General features: G+C 58.8%; 1 protein-coding gene across 4 annotated transcripts in view; it reads right to left on the bottom strand.

The window, feature by feature from the left end:
* CACNA2D2 (calcium voltage-gated channel auxiliary subunit alpha2delta 2) overlaps nt 1-14,251 on the bottom strand; it is a 140,552-nt gene that overhangs the window by 11,722 nt on the left and 114,579 nt on the right. For all 4 annotated transcript variants that reach the window (XM_070359390.1, XM_070359388.1, XM_070359391.1 and 1 more), the window contains exons 5-22: nt 14,107-14,151; nt 10,479-10,620; nt 6,330-6,461; nt 6,076-6,133; nt 5,318-5,368; nt 5,102-5,201; nt 4,839-4,997; nt 4,493-4,600; nt 4,316-4,394; nt 3,686-3,735; nt 3,408-3,497; nt 3,145-3,216; nt 2,885-2,959; nt 1,587-1,661; nt 1,425-1,496; nt 1,255-1,326; nt 1,078-1,139; nt 107-183 (exon numbers count right to left, since the gene is read on the bottom strand). In XM_070359390.1, coding sequence (XP_070215491.1) covers nt 107-183; nt 1,078-1,139; nt 1,255-1,326; nt 1,425-1,496; nt 1,587-1,661; nt 2,885-2,959; nt 3,145-3,216; nt 3,408-3,497; nt 3,686-3,735; nt 4,316-4,394; nt 4,493-4,600; nt 4,839-4,997; nt 5,102-5,201; nt 5,318-5,368; nt 6,076-6,133; nt 6,330-6,461; nt 10,479-10,620; nt 14,107-14,151 — 1,519 coding nt within the window. The remainder of the gene's footprint in view (nt 1-106; nt 184-1,077; nt 1,140-1,254; nt 1,327-1,424; nt 1,497-1,586; nt 1,662-2,884; nt 2,960-3,144; nt 3,217-3,407; nt 3,498-3,685; nt 3,736-4,315; nt 4,395-4,492; nt 4,601-4,838; nt 4,998-5,101; nt 5,202-5,317; nt 5,369-6,075; nt 6,134-6,329; nt 6,462-10,478; nt 10,621-14,106; nt 14,152-14,251) is intronic.

The raw sequence follows: 14,251 nt of genomic DNA, 5'->3' as shown, positions 1-14,251 counted from the left end.
GGAGGGGCCACCCGGCCACAAGCGGCTGGCTGTGCTGCCTGGGGCCGGCCAGGGTGCAGGGGCAGAGGCGAGGGTGCAGGGCGCAGGCAGGGGCCGGGCCACTTACACTTGACCTGTAGGATCTGGTCGCTGAGGTTGGCTTGGAGGTAGAAGGTGCTGTAGGGTGGAAGCACGAGCCCGAGGCTGGGGAGGAGGGGAGGTGGGGAGCAGAGGTCACAGCTGGGAAGGGGAGGCCACACTGCAAGCACCCTCCTCCCCGTGGCCTTGGAGACCACCAGGTACGCCTCTCCCTGGTTTGCTGTGCCACATTCATGGTCTAGGGGCCTGGACCCGCCAAGTCCCAGACTCTCCTGGAGGCCTCCGAACTCCCAGTCCCAAGGCAAGTTTCCCCATCCTGTCCCTCACCCCAGTAGCCTCCCCCCATCACATCACCTGGCCAGCTAGCCTCCCCCACCTGGCCAGCAGCACACTCACAAGGGGCAGAACACGGTCAGTGAGCTAGGTTGTGGGGGTGGGGGTGCTGCCACCCCCATGAGAGCGGGGTCCAGAGTCCCCAGAGATGAGGGCTGGCACTGACACAGTGAGGGCAGTCGTGGGCTGGCACTGTAGTGTGAAGGAGGGGACCATGAGGCACACGGAATACAGCCAGCGGGTACTGACTGGGCCTGACCCTCCGGGGGAGCGGCTCCGGGGCTGTGATGGCCGCAGAGGGATGACATCCTGATTCAGACATCCAGGGATACAATCAAAGCCGGGAGGGAGGGGTGTAGAGTGCGGTGGGGTAGCCGGGAGATGTCAGATGCTCTGACCTTTCTCTGCCCTGCGCTCCCAGGAGACACTGCTGGTTCATGAAGGGCCAGCCAGAGACCCTTGGGGACTGAGCACCCAGAGGGTGAGAAGTGAGCAGTCTTGGCTGCTGAAAGCCCCGGTAGGATTGGGGAGAATGGGCACATGGGTAAGGGAGGGAGGAGCAGCAGGGCTCAGGCTCTGGGGCTCTGGGGGTGGGAAGGGAGCCCCAGCAGGGCTCAGGCTCTGGGGCCCCCGGCCCCTCCCTGCCTGCCCAGCCGGCCGGCTCACCTGTAGTTGGTACTCCTTATGGGCACCCAGGTGTAGTTCCGCGTCACCTCGTCTATGTACCTCTGGGAGAAAATGCTGGGTCAGGTACTTGGGGCAGCAGGCAGGGGTGAAGTGGGGGGGTTTGAGGGTGTGACACCCCCACCCCAACCTGCTGTCCCCCTTCCGCCACCTTCTCACCTCGTCCAAGGACTTGACCAGGGTTCTGATCTGTTTGTGGCCCTTGTTGCCATCGATCATGCTCCTGCGGATCTGGAAGGGCATGAGACGTGAAGGGCGGAGCCCCGACCCTTCCCTGCTCCGGGTGCCCCTCCTTCCCCGCCCATCCCTCCTTTCCTTCTTCTCCTTACCTCCTCCTTGTTCTCATCCTCCAGCTCTGCATCCAGGAAGTCCAGGGTCACAGGCTCCCGGAAGTTGGTGGTCTAGGGGAGGCCGGGTAGGAAGTCAGGAGTCCCGCTCTCACAGGGTTCACCCCCCCTACCCCACCCTGCAGGCCACCCTACCTGGCTCACCTGGGGCTTGAGGTTCGGGTGAAGCAATACGTAGCCATTCAGGTCAATGGCAAATACGTAGCCGTTGGCTCCAAGCTGGGGGTGTAGATAGGGAGCTTAGAGCCTGGAGGGCTGGGTAGGGGTTTCCCGGTCTCCAGGCTCTTCCTCATCCTGCCTTCCATGCTGCTGGGGGGTTGCCATCTGCCTGCCTTGGCCAGGGCCCCCACATGCCATGCAGCCCCAAGCCTACCTGTTAAGCCAAGCCCAGCAGGCTGGTGCCCCTCATGCAGCAGCCCTTGCCCACGCTGGCCAGCTCTGTGGGACCTGAATGCGATCTGGCCTGCTCAGCTCCTCCCCCTGGCTCTCATGATCAGTGGGTCCTCTCTACCACCACTGGCCCCACAATGCACTCCCTTGTACTGACCTCCCCTTCCCTCCCCACTGAAGTCTCTTCCTGTTCCCCATCTTGGTAGAACACAGGGGGACAAGTGTACCTTTGGACTACCTGAGGCAGCCCTTCCAGGTGGAAGGGAAAGAAAAGCAGGGCTCTAGACCCGCCCCTTACCTCTCTGAGGCAGTTTTCTCACTGCACATGGAGGCCAGCGACCCGGGGCCTTCACGGGGCTCACCTCTCAGCATGCTGACATGCATCTCCCAACCCTTTCACAACCAAATCCCAAACTCCCTTTGCCATAGGCCCTGGGCCAGCCACCATGATCTAGCCCCTTCCCTGGCTGTGATTCTGTTTTTCACCTTTAAGCCTTTGTCCAGAGAGTTTCCTCTGCCTCCAAGGCTTGCCTTCCCCTCCTTTCTATCTGGGACACTCCTGCCTAGGTGACAGACCAGGGGTTGGCAAACTAGGGCCCAGGGACCACATCTGGCCCGCTGTCTGTTACTGTAGTGCTGTGAGCCAAGAATGGTTTTTACATTTTTAAATGACTGAAAACCAGGAATTTGTATTTCATGACATGTAAAAATGATCTGAAATTCAAATTCCAGTATCCACAAACAAAACTATATTGGAACATAGCCATACCCATTTATTTATGTTTTGTCTCTGGTTGTTTTCTCAATACAGCAGCAGAATTGAGTATGAGTATTTAGGTTGGCAGAGCCTAAAATACTCACAGTCTGGCCCTTCACAGAAAGTTTGCCCATTCCAGCTCCAGGCCCAAGGTCGTCTCCTCTGGAAGCCTTCCCTGACTGCCTGAACTCAGAGGACCCCACAGAGCTGTGGGATCCTGATCGGCCGCTGCTGAGCCTGGCTTACGTCCACAAGAGAGGGAGAGCAGGGAGATGGAGAGGGGAACTACACTCACTGTGTAGTTGGGAGTCAGCCTCTTGATGTCATTCAGAGCCACATCGATGCCCATCACGCCCAGGATCAGCTGGTTCTGGAAGCAGAGGCAGGGGTCTGCAGTGGGCTCAATTCCACGGGAGGGGGTCACCTTGCCCAACTGCCCACACCCATGACCTCAAGCTGCTCTCACAAGTGGCCACCCTGGTCTGGTCTGCAGCTTCCTGTCCTTCCTCCATCCCAGACCTGCTATGGGCCTGCCCAACCCTCCCCAGGCCTCACCTTCTTTTCCCCAGGGCCGTCTTGTGTCAGGTTGAAAACAGGGAGGGTCCCTGTCACCACCATCCCCAGCCCCTGAAAGGAGAGGAAGAGTATGGGTCAGACTCCTGTGGGCAGCCATGCCCCCACCCTGAGTGTTCAGAGCAGGGGGCGCTGCAAGGACAGGCCACCTCTTTCTCATTTGTTTGGTTTACCACCATTGGGGGCCCTCACAGGACTTGACCCTGTGGCACATCCCCTGACCCGTCCATGCCCTGAGGCCTTACCAGTGCATCCTCGTACACATTAGTCCATTGCACCTGCTTGGCCTCCTTGCCCGCCAGCACCATGGGCCTGCCCAATACGTCAAGATATTCCTGGGGAGGGAGCGGGGCAGGGGTGGGGTCATGAGTCTGCCCCTCCCACTGAATCTTCCCGGTTCTGTCTCCCCATGTGTCAATCAGCCACCAGGGGGCGCTCACATCACACAGCAGCCCGTCTTTGCAACGTCCCAGCCAAGCAAAGAAAAGGGGCTGCGAGGAGGGCTGGCCCACCCCAGTCTTACCTGCGTGTTGATGCGGATGGCACCAATGGAAGGGATCTCAAAATAGTAACCTGCGAGGGCAGGGGAGACAGAGGTGGGCCTGGGTGGTGGTGCTCGGGAGCATGGCACAGGGGCCCTGTACTCTGGGGGTGTGTCTGCAGCCCTGACTTGTCTCTCGGGTTCCCTTTTTTTGGTGTCATTTCCCCTGAACTCACGTCCCTTTAGTGCCCCCCTGCCATTACCCTGTGACAACATGGAAGGGGCTGTGAGAGTGGGGGTGTAAGGAAGCAAAACTGGGATGAAAGCAGGAGCCTGAGGCCTGAAGGCCCTCATTCTAGGATGGCGGTGACATTCAGGTCCACCAGTGGGTGAGGCCCAGTTGTGTGGAGAGATGGACTGATCAGCAAACAGACCCCGGAGCAGACAAGCGGGGGACATGTGGACAATGGACAGTCAGATGGGCAGAAAGAAGCTGAGTCAGACGGACAAGGTAGCCACACAGACAGACAGACAGTCATACATATGGAAAGACAAGCAGTGGACGAACAAGGAGGGGGAAAGCTGAACATACGGAAGGACAGGTGGACAACCAGCCCAATGGATGGCGGGACACGGCAGGCAGGGCCCGCGGCAGGGACGCCGGGTGAGTACCTTTGTTGGTGCAGGCCATCCACTGCAGCGGTGTGACGTCATAGTTGTGCTGCCCCACGGAGAAAGTGAACACGCGCACCTGTTTGGGGCTTGAGGTTACTGCCGTGGCCACCAGTGGACAGCCCCTCCCTTGGACCGGGCCAGGTCAGGGCAGCTCCCGCCTGGGCTGAGCCTCACCGTCCGGTTGGGCCAGTTGTACTTCTCAAAGACGTCCTGCACGCGGTCCTCGCCACCATCCGTGAACATCATGATCATCTTGTTGCAGTTGGCACGAGTGATGTTGGGCTGGGCAGGAGGAGATGTGGGGATGGTCAGCTCTGGGCCCCTCCCCAGTCCCGGGTGGGGGTCTCTTTCCCCAGGGTAGGCCTGCCCTCTGCACCTCCCCTGCCCACAGCAGACGGTGCTGTCTGCCCGACCTGCCTTTTGGATGCTAACGAGGCCATCTGTCTTGATTTTCCTGGTGTCACCAAGCTCAGGCCTCTGCCTATCCCTGGCCACCCGCTCGCCCACCCAGGGGGCTCACGTTCTGCAGCTGGTCGAAGGCGTACTCAAAGCCGGCCTTGTACCCCGTGGTGCCCTTGGCCACCATGCCCTGCACAGCTTCCTTGAACACCTTCTTGTTACGCACGTTGGCCTGCACCAGGTGTGTGAAGCATGACACAGGCTGTGCCTTTTCGTTGAACTGCAGGGACCGAGACAGTAGTGAGTGGCCTCAGGCTGGCCCAGGGAAGGAAGAGGTTGCATGGGCTGGGAGGGAGTGACCTATTCCTGGCCCCTGGCACTCACCGAGGCCACGTTGACATAGTCGTCGTCGGAGAGCGTGTCGAGCATCTCACAGACTGACGTCTTCATCAGCTTCAGGGTTAAGCCACTCACACTGCCACTCCTGGGTGGGGGGGTGGTCACGGAGGCGCCTGGTAGTACTCCCCCAAGATGTTCCCCAGCAGCAGATTCCAGTCCCCAGCCCTGCCCCCACCCCACTGGCCAGTGCCGCTCACTCACACATCCACGATGATGACCATGTCCTTGGGCGATGAGGCCCCCTGGATATACCTGCCCAGGAGAAGCCTCAGTTAGGGCCAGCCTTACTGGGACCTTGCGAGGGGGCGGTTCTTCCTTCCTTCACCCCCATACTGATTCAATGTTTCTATGGTGCGTCCATGGCCTGGGCTGGACAGGGTTCTCGGCTCTAAGGATACCACATTTAATGAAACAGTCCTTGCCCGTGGCATGAGTGACCTGACCCCCAACACATGAACAACCCCAAGGAGAGGTGAGCACGTGATCCAGAGAGTGGACAGGAGGCATGTTCCGTGGCCTCAGTGGCTTGTCATTTCCGCTGGCCCTGGTTGAGGCACCAAGGGCAGAGAGTCATAGCTGCGAAGGGGGTTGAACAAGTGGCAGGGGACGAGGCCATGAAGTATGGCAGGAGAGGCAGGGAGCGGGTAAGGGTGTCTAGGGCTCCGATGGAGTACAGCAGAGGCTGGCCAACCCTGCAGAGGACACACCCCCCTTGGGAACCCCCACGGGCCCAATCCCTCAGTCCCGAGAGGGTGGAGAGCAGGGCAGTGGATGAGGGCAGAGGCAGCTGGGAGGCCTGCCTGGGTGATGGGATCCATTTTCCAGTGGCAACGATGTGTGAAATGAAAATTGGATAGAGCTGGCTGCGCCCTGCTCGGAGGCCTGGATACTGGGAGGGAGGGGAGCGGGCAGGCGAGCTGAGGGGGGTGTCCCTGCCCAACCCCTCCCTGCTCGCTCACCAGGGTCTCCTTCGGACATCGTACAGGTCAATTTTCTTGGGGGCTCGCCACGGCGTAGCTACGGGAGGAAAGGAGATGACTGGGGGGTGCCGGCAGGGAAATGCCTGGCCCTGGTAGCAGGCCTTGCAGCAGTGGGCCAGGCCACCCTGCAATGGACAAGGTGACCATCCCCTCCCACGCACCCAGGATGAGGGGCCAGGGAGGTGGAGGGGCGTGGGGTGCTGAGTGGACTGGGGAGATGGGCTGGTGCCCACCTGGATAGTAGCGAGTGACTCCCGTGGCGCTGCCAAAGACCTGCCACAGGAGCGTGGGGTCCTGCCTGCGGTTCTCCATGAACACATTCTCCAGGGCCTCTGTCCAGTTGAGCTCATTGAGGATGACGGTGGCTGAGGGGGAAGCAGGGGGCTGGGGTGGGAAGTGCTTCGGCGGTTCTCCTGCTGAACCTCCTGACGACACCCACTCACGTGCCTCCCACTCAGAAAGTTCTCTGCCTCCTCGGGTCTCCCTCACTTCCCAGGGCTCAGCCAGGGCCGCACCAGCTCCTCCACGAAGATATCCTGGTCCTCATCCCCTCTGAAGAAACAGCTCAGTCTGCCCTCAGCCAGGGCCCCAGATGACCAGGCAGGGCACCTGGGGCCTGTGGCCCCTGCAGAGGGGCCACCCAGGTGGCAGGGAGCTCTGAGCCCGAACGCCTGTTCAGCCTGCTGCGGGGAGCTTGCCGCTGGCCCCTTGGGAGCTCACCCACTCAGCATGTACTCCGGGCTGCAGCCACAAGAAAGCAATTAAGGGCCCGATGATGGGGCTGGAATTATTCAGCTATTAAGGTACCTGATAAGCTGGAAGCCACTCAGCTCCATGATTAATCAACTAGGGCCAGGAGCAGGCAGGGGTGGGGGCAGGGGCTCTTGGCAGGGCAGGGGATGTGCCATGATCCTTCTCCAACACTGGCACGTGAGCTTACACACACACACACACAGCCTGCACTTGCACACTGCATGCAGTATACACCAGGCATACCTACATCTCACCTCTGTGTTTCCAGCGACATGTGTCACCTCCTCACCCCTACACCTACCTGGCCAGCAGCCTGACTGTGGCCATGGGCACAGGGGCACATGTGCTCATACCTGCGTACCAGTCTGCCCCTACAGGAAGACACCCATGAGTCCTGCTTTCACCTCCCCCAACAAGTTACCCCACCCTCCGTCTCCTCCAGCCGCTGTGGCTGCGCATGTGACTGGTGTGTGGGGGTGGCCAGACCCTCCCCCCATATGCACTCACAGAGTAAGGCTTCTCTCAGACGGACGGACTCCATCCTGTAGATCCCTCAACCTAGGCAGAGACTCAGGATGGCTTACAGTTGAGGCCCCACTGCCCCTCAACTCAGGACAGCCCTAAATCTGCCCAGTGTAGGTGTGTAGCCCATGTCCTCACATGTGCATTGTACCTCAACTTGCATGTGGGACACTCAGGAAAAACAGCAGGTCTGCTACTGTCAGGCCTCTGTCCCCCAACAGCTCCCCCAGGGGCTATTTCTTCCTCTAACTTCTCCCACCTCCTTTCTCCCCCGGTGGAGCCCTGATACCATCCCCTCTCGCTGAAGATGCATGCCCCAGACAAGAACCAGAGAATGCCTTCCAAAGGCTCTGCTCTTCTCTCAAGGGGCTTCCCCGGTGGCTCAGCGGTAAAGAATCAGCCTGTAATGCAGAAGCCGCAGGAGACAGAGGTTCGATCCCTGGGTCAGGAAGATCCCCTGGAGGAGGGCATGGCAACACACTCCAGTATTCTTGCTTGGAGAATCCCATGGGCAGAGGAGCCTGGCGGGCTAAAGTCCATAGGGTGGCAAAGCGACTTAGCATGCATGCTTCTCTCAAGAAACACTTAGAAGAGATGAAGAGCTGTGATTTACATTTTGTTTGATCTTAAGTTTTTGGCCATGCTGCATGGCATGTGGGACCTTAGTTCCCCAACTGGGAATGGACTGCGTGCCTCCTGCAGTGGAATCATGGAGCCCTAAGCACTGGACTGCCAGGGAATTCCCAAAGCTGGGATTTAAAGATACAAATGCAGACTTCTCTGGTTGTCCAGGGTTTAACACTTCTGAGTTCCCACTGCAGGGGGCACAGGTTTGATCCTTGGTCAGGGTACTAAGATCTCTGCATGCCACATGGACCAAAAAAAAAAAAAAAGCAAATGCTCCAGGGTCAGCCCACAGCCTAGGTTGGTGTTTAGTCGCTGAGTCATGTCTGACTCTTTGCAACCCCACGGACTGCAGCACACCAGAGTTCCCTGTCCTTCACCGTCTCCTGGAACTTGCTCATACTCATGTCCATTGAGTCAATGATGCCAGCCAACCATCTTCTGTTGCCCCCTTCTCCTCCTGCCTTCAATCTTTCCCAGCATTGAGGTCTTTTCCAGTGAGTCGGCTCTTCCCATCAGGTGGCCAAAGTATTGGAGGTTCAGTTTCAGCACCAGTCTTTCCAATGAATATTCAGGGTTGATCTCCTTTAGCAACGATGGGTTTGATCTCCTTGCTGTCCAAGCAACTCTCAAGAATCTTCTCCAGCACCACAGTTCCATAGTTTGAAAGCCTCAATTCTTCAGTGCTCAGCCTTCTTTATGGTCCACCTCTCACAGCCTAGGGGGCGCCAGCATATTTCAGGGCATTCTTCCCTCTGCTCTCCAGTCTGTGGAGCCGCTGCTGTCTGTCTGCTGTCTGCCCCCTTCAGCGCTCTCTCCCTTCTCTCTGGCCCTGCAGCTTCTCTTAACTGACCGTAATGTGAAAACAAAACACATTTCTAGCATTGGTTGTGCCTATTGAACAGTATGTTATGGTTTCGTTCCTAATTTAGAAACTTAGTGAGTTGTACAATTTCTATTTTTCTCTCTAAGGAAAAAATGAAGTCAGAGTCTCCAATGTTTCACACTGTACTGTCTGCCCTGCGAGAGTCTGCCTGGCAGGTCCCAGCCATCACTGGATCTCAGTTTCCCCCATCTGCACAATGAGAGGCTTAGGGCAGACAGATCACCCTGGGAGCCCCGCTAGCTGCTGGCAGAGGGGTGTCCCTGACTCAGGTCAAGGACCAAGAGGGGGCCTGGTTGGCCTGTCCCATGTATCCATGACCACCTGCCTGCTCACGCATTCACCGTGAGACACACTCGTGCACACACTACAATCAGCCCTCCACCTGGAAAAGGCGTGCTCCTCAGCCCTGTGCATACACACCCACACTCACGTGCCCACACTCTTAGATCACACTGAGCTGGGAAACGGGGACCATGCCCCCTCAGGCAGGCGATTACAGATTTAATTAAAAGTGACACAGTAAATAAAAAACACATAAAATGTAATTTGTGTGGGTAGCGAGGGGTGACTGGGGAGGGCGGTGTGGCTCCTGTTTTAATTAGCGTGCCTGCCTGCGATAGTGCCCCTTGACTGGCTCAGGCAGGTGGCCTGTGGGCGGCCCTTGGGTGGGGGGACACCCACCGCCACTCCTGCCTGAGGCTGCCCAGATGGCCTGGCTGGCCCTAAAGGTGGACGGGGCCTCCTTGAGAACGCTGAAGGATTCCCAGGGTTTCTGAAGATCACTCGGAAGCTCCAGAACCTTTGCTTCAAGAACCGCCACCCGTGGGCCCTCTGAATTCTGAGGCTACCCTGTGGGTGCCCCCAGGATTATGTCAGGATCAAGAGACCCCAGAGCCTTCAATCCTGCAGCCAGAGCTCCCCAGTCAGTGTTCGACTCTTGGCTTCTTCTCCCTGCACCTCCCATGTTCTTCAGCAAGGTCATCCTCATGTCTGACTGGAACCCTTTTCGCTGTAGTGAACTGATCTCCACATTATGCCAAGATACACTGTCCCTGAGCTGGGAATCTCAGCCCCTGACCTCTATCTCCACCCCCGCCCCCCCCCACCCACCAAAGAGGATGAGGAAAGTGTTACAGGGTCCATGTCTGTGAAGGAGAAGTTGCTCCCTGTTCTCCCAACCCCTGTGTCCATCTGCTGCGGTAGCTCCTCAACCCTTCCTGCCTGCGGCCAGGGAATGGGCGAGGGCCGGGGGAGGAGCTCCTCTGGAGACAGTGGGGACTTGGCCCAGCATGTGGGGGAAATAGTTATGTGCATGCATTGTGTGGGCACGTGGGTATAGGCAGGAGACCACGCATGCACAAGGGGAAGAGGCCCAGCGTTGCATACCCTGCTGAGAGGCAGTGTGAGGCTGTGCCTGAGAGTGGCCTGGTGCCTGTGTGTGGGCGGCTCTGAGAGGTGAGCACGTGTGACCTTGGGTGCAGGGGGCTGAAGGTGGATGGCACTGACTTAGTACCCGGGACCTGGCAGTGCCCGGGCAGTGGGCCGTGCCCCCCACGATGGGTGGGGAGGGCTGCTCCCGATCACGCTGCGCACTCACAGCCTTTGTAGATGTCCGTGGGGATCTGCACGGCTGTGTATGAATAGTTGACCTTGTTCTTGAAGTTTGAGTCCTCAACGAAGTCCAGCCGGAGGGTGCTGGCCTTGGACCCCCTTTCCACATCCTCACTCTCAGGGTCGTCCTGCAGAGAGGACCCCCCCAACCCGGACAACCATGGTAGTGTCAGGGCTGGGAAATGGTGGAGTGGGGTTGGACAGAACTGCAGACAGAGGGGCCAGAATCTGGCAGGTGGGGCATCTTGGAATCAGAGACTACTGCACTCAGAGACAAAGAGAGATGGAGAGACACCCGGACAGTGGGACATGGGGTATAGATCCTTTGCCCGGAAGGCCTGTGACTCCCACCTGCCCCACACATCCCACCCCACCATCGCCGCATTTGCTAAATCTGAATTCCAAAACCAAAAGCAAACCAAGCGCTTCCCCTCATCCCTGAACATCAATGATCTGCAAGCACTTCCCCTCATCCTTGAAAACCAATGATCAGCAAAGGAGGCAAATCTTGGAGGCAGAGAGGGAAAGTGGGCTACAGACACCCCCACCCCCGGCTTCCAAGGACTTGCTCTGTGTAATCACGGAGGCGGCCTCAGGACCCCCTCCCAGGAGCTTTGAGAGTTCACCCTGCAACTTGGCCCCACCCATCCCCTGCCTGAAATTCCTTTGGCACCAGGGAGAGGGCCCTAGCTCCACCTGCGGGGGAGGGGGCAGCACCCCCTGCAGTGGGGTGGCTCCAGGGGCTGAGCTAGAGTTGGGGGAGTCCTGGGGAGAGAGCTGGGCTCAGGCAGGGGTAGCATGGAGGCCCTGTAACCTCCAGAAGGAGGGGTGTGCAGGCGCCTGCTAGCAGCAGGACTAGCAAGGCCCCCGTTGACTTTCTAAAATGAGCTGCCGCCGTCTGACAGGTGCCAATTACGGCATCTCTCTGCCGGGCAGGCTGGGCATGCGCCGTGTGCCCCCGCCCACCACAGGCTGGTGGGAGTGGGTCTGTGACTACAGTGTTGATGCCGCAGCCGAGGGGGAGGGCGGTGGTGGGCAGGCATGGGTGCAGGTGTGCAAGGGGGAAGGGAAGATGGAAGTAGAGAGTGAAGGGGAAGACGGGGAAAGCCAGATGGGGAGGCAAGGGGAGATGAGTGAGACCCAGGCAAGGTGCGGGGCAGAGCTGGGGAGCTCTGTGACCTGGAGAGAGGGAGCGCAAGCAGCTGAATCAGACACAGGTTCCCGCAATGCCCCTCAGCAACCCCCCAACCCCACGCCGCCCGTGACCACCCCCAGCACCAGGCTGAGCTCGCTTGGTCTCCCGGGTGGATCTCACGTGATGGCCAACCCCACCGCTTGTTCGCTTGCTCGCTGGGTCCTGGGCACGCCCCTCATGTTCCCCACCTGGCCAGCTGTGCCCTCCCCACCCGGGGAGGGCTGTGGGTCCACCCTCAGGTCTGGGGAATGAATTACTGCCTGGATGCAGGCTGGCCGGAAGGGCCTCCTGCACAAACACCCTTTTCATCTCTTCAAGAGTGGATTCTATATGGCAAAACCCAAGCCATCTGCTGTCTTCCCATTGCCCCTTACCCAGGGTGCCACCCCGCTGCCCACTGCAGCACACCCTAGGGGAGACCCTCAGAAGCCGGGGCAGAGGCAACTGCTGAGCATGGAGGCCAGAGCCGGGGAGCTGAGGCGTGAGCAACTCACATTCTGCTGGGAGGAGGGGGAGCGCGGGAGAAAAAAGCCCCTGAAATGTCAGCGGCAGATGAAGGGCGCTGGAAAATTTAATCTCCCAACTTTCCCAACTAATGTGACATTTGGATTCTGTTCTGATAAGCTATCAGCTGGCGAACTTTTTCCTTCCTTCTTTCCCCCCTACCCCCACCTTCTGGCTGGTAATTTAAAAGTAAATGGTCTAGAAAGATCTCTAACTGTACCTCTGGCAAAGATTAAAAAAACAAAACAACAAAACAGGCAGGAGAGTTGGGGAATGTGTGCGTGCTGATATTTATACCGGGGCTGGGAGGGCTGGGATTTTTCCCTAACTGACCCTGGCCCAGTCCCGCCCTGGGGTGAATCCCCCTCCCGGGGAAATCCCTAGTCTCCTCTCCCCCCAGAAGATGTCCAAGGGGCTGGGGGCAGGGGGTCAGCGATACAGAGGTAGGGGTTGGGGGCTGCAGGGAACAGGGAATCCAGGGAGGAGGTCGGGCACCAGAGGCCCAGGAGCCGCTCAGTGCTGCCCCCACGCCCAGGGGCTTTTGTATGGTGGGCAACCGCAGTATACTGGTTTATATTTAATGCACTGATTGCTAAAATTACAGCCCGCTGCTGAGGGGGGTAAGGAATTAGATTCAGGGTCTAATTAAAGGTTTGTTCTTCATTTGAATTTCAGATTCCAGCTATAATTTTAGCAACTTCTCTGGGAGCCACGGAGGCTCAGCCAAGGGGAAGCACACCTGCTCTAGCCCACCCACCCTGCCTTCTCGGGCCCCCTGCCCGCCTGCCCTCCTGAAGGCTCAGCGAGGTTGGCCTGGCATCCACAGACCCTCTGCAGGAATCCCTTCCTGCCTCCCCACCCCTTGGTGCTATCAGATACATCCTGGGGGCTCCCAGGCACCCCCCGGGGCTGACAGGCCCGGAGTGGGAGTCTAGACGTGGGGTCTCCTGCACCAGCCAGCACAGGTGACCCCGGAGACTGAGTTGTGACACTTTCGTTTACAGAGGAGATAGTGGGGTTCAACTGCTTTTGCCTCAAGGCAGGCAGATGAATTTGGGCCTAGACAGGTTCACCAAACAGTCTGTGCCATGTGCCTGCACCCTCAGACACTCTGGTCTCCTCTGTAGGCTCCCTCACACTTCAAATGGTCACACATCTTTCATGTGAGTCCTCTGGTGACAGGGACCTCTCTCTGTTGCAGGGTTGCCCAAGCAGATGTGAACAGTCAGGGAGGTGGAGGTTGAAGAGCCATGGAGCTCCAGGCTCTCTGGCCAGTCCCAGGGCCACCACTTTAGAGGTGGTGACCCCTGAGGAGCCAGAGCCCTCTCCTTCATCTGAAGAACAGGCTGCAGACTGCCTCGAAGGTGGGGGTGGGGTGGGGTGAGATGACTTAGCCCAGGGCCAGCACTGATGGTGGGGCCTGGCTGTGTGGTGGTCCGCACACTGAAGCCACGGTCCCCTCACCACAGCAAAGGGACCTACACTGACCTGAAACACATCAGCACCCCGGCCCTGCCTGCCGCACCTCCAGGAAGCCCTCCCCACCTGCTCCCTCTCTCCCCTGTTCTCCCAGCACGCAGCAGCCCTCTGCCCTCCCGACAAGGCACCTGATCTGACTGAGGGGAGAAGGTCCGTGGGCCTCACCATCCTGCCCAGGGACGGGCTGGGCCCTCCCCACACTGTGCAGTGAAGCTGTGCCCCTTGGTGCTGCAGAGACACAGCCTGGAGGGGTCAGGATCTCTAGGGAGTGGTGGGAGGTGTAGGGTGGGGGGCTGTGGGACCACAGCCCTGCAAGGCCACACTCAGAATGCTGAGTCCTAACACTCTTCTTCCAGCCCAGGCTACAGGTCTCAGAGGAGGGGGGCGTGGCTCTGGAAGCTCCCTACCTCCCCTCAGCAAGGGTGGGGGCACTCACCAGCTCAGCATCGGCTTTGGCGTCATAGTACACAATGTCTTCCTCCTGGTGGGAGAGAGAGGCCTCAACAGTCATGGTCTCCTGAGATGCAGCCAGGATCCCCCGCTCTGAGGCCTGGCTGGAATGGCCCCCTTAGATTTCCTCG

The sequence above is a fragment of the Bos mutus genome, chromosome 22 (genome assembly GCF_027580195.1).
Source record: "Bos mutus isolate GX-2022 chromosome 22, NWIPB_WYAK_1.1, whole genome shotgun sequence".
Lineage (NCBI taxonomy): Eukaryota > Metazoa > Chordata > Mammalia > Artiodactyla > Bovidae > Bos > Bos mutus.
Note: the sequence above shows the minus strand (reverse complement) of the source record. Positions and strands in the feature narration are given on the sequence as shown.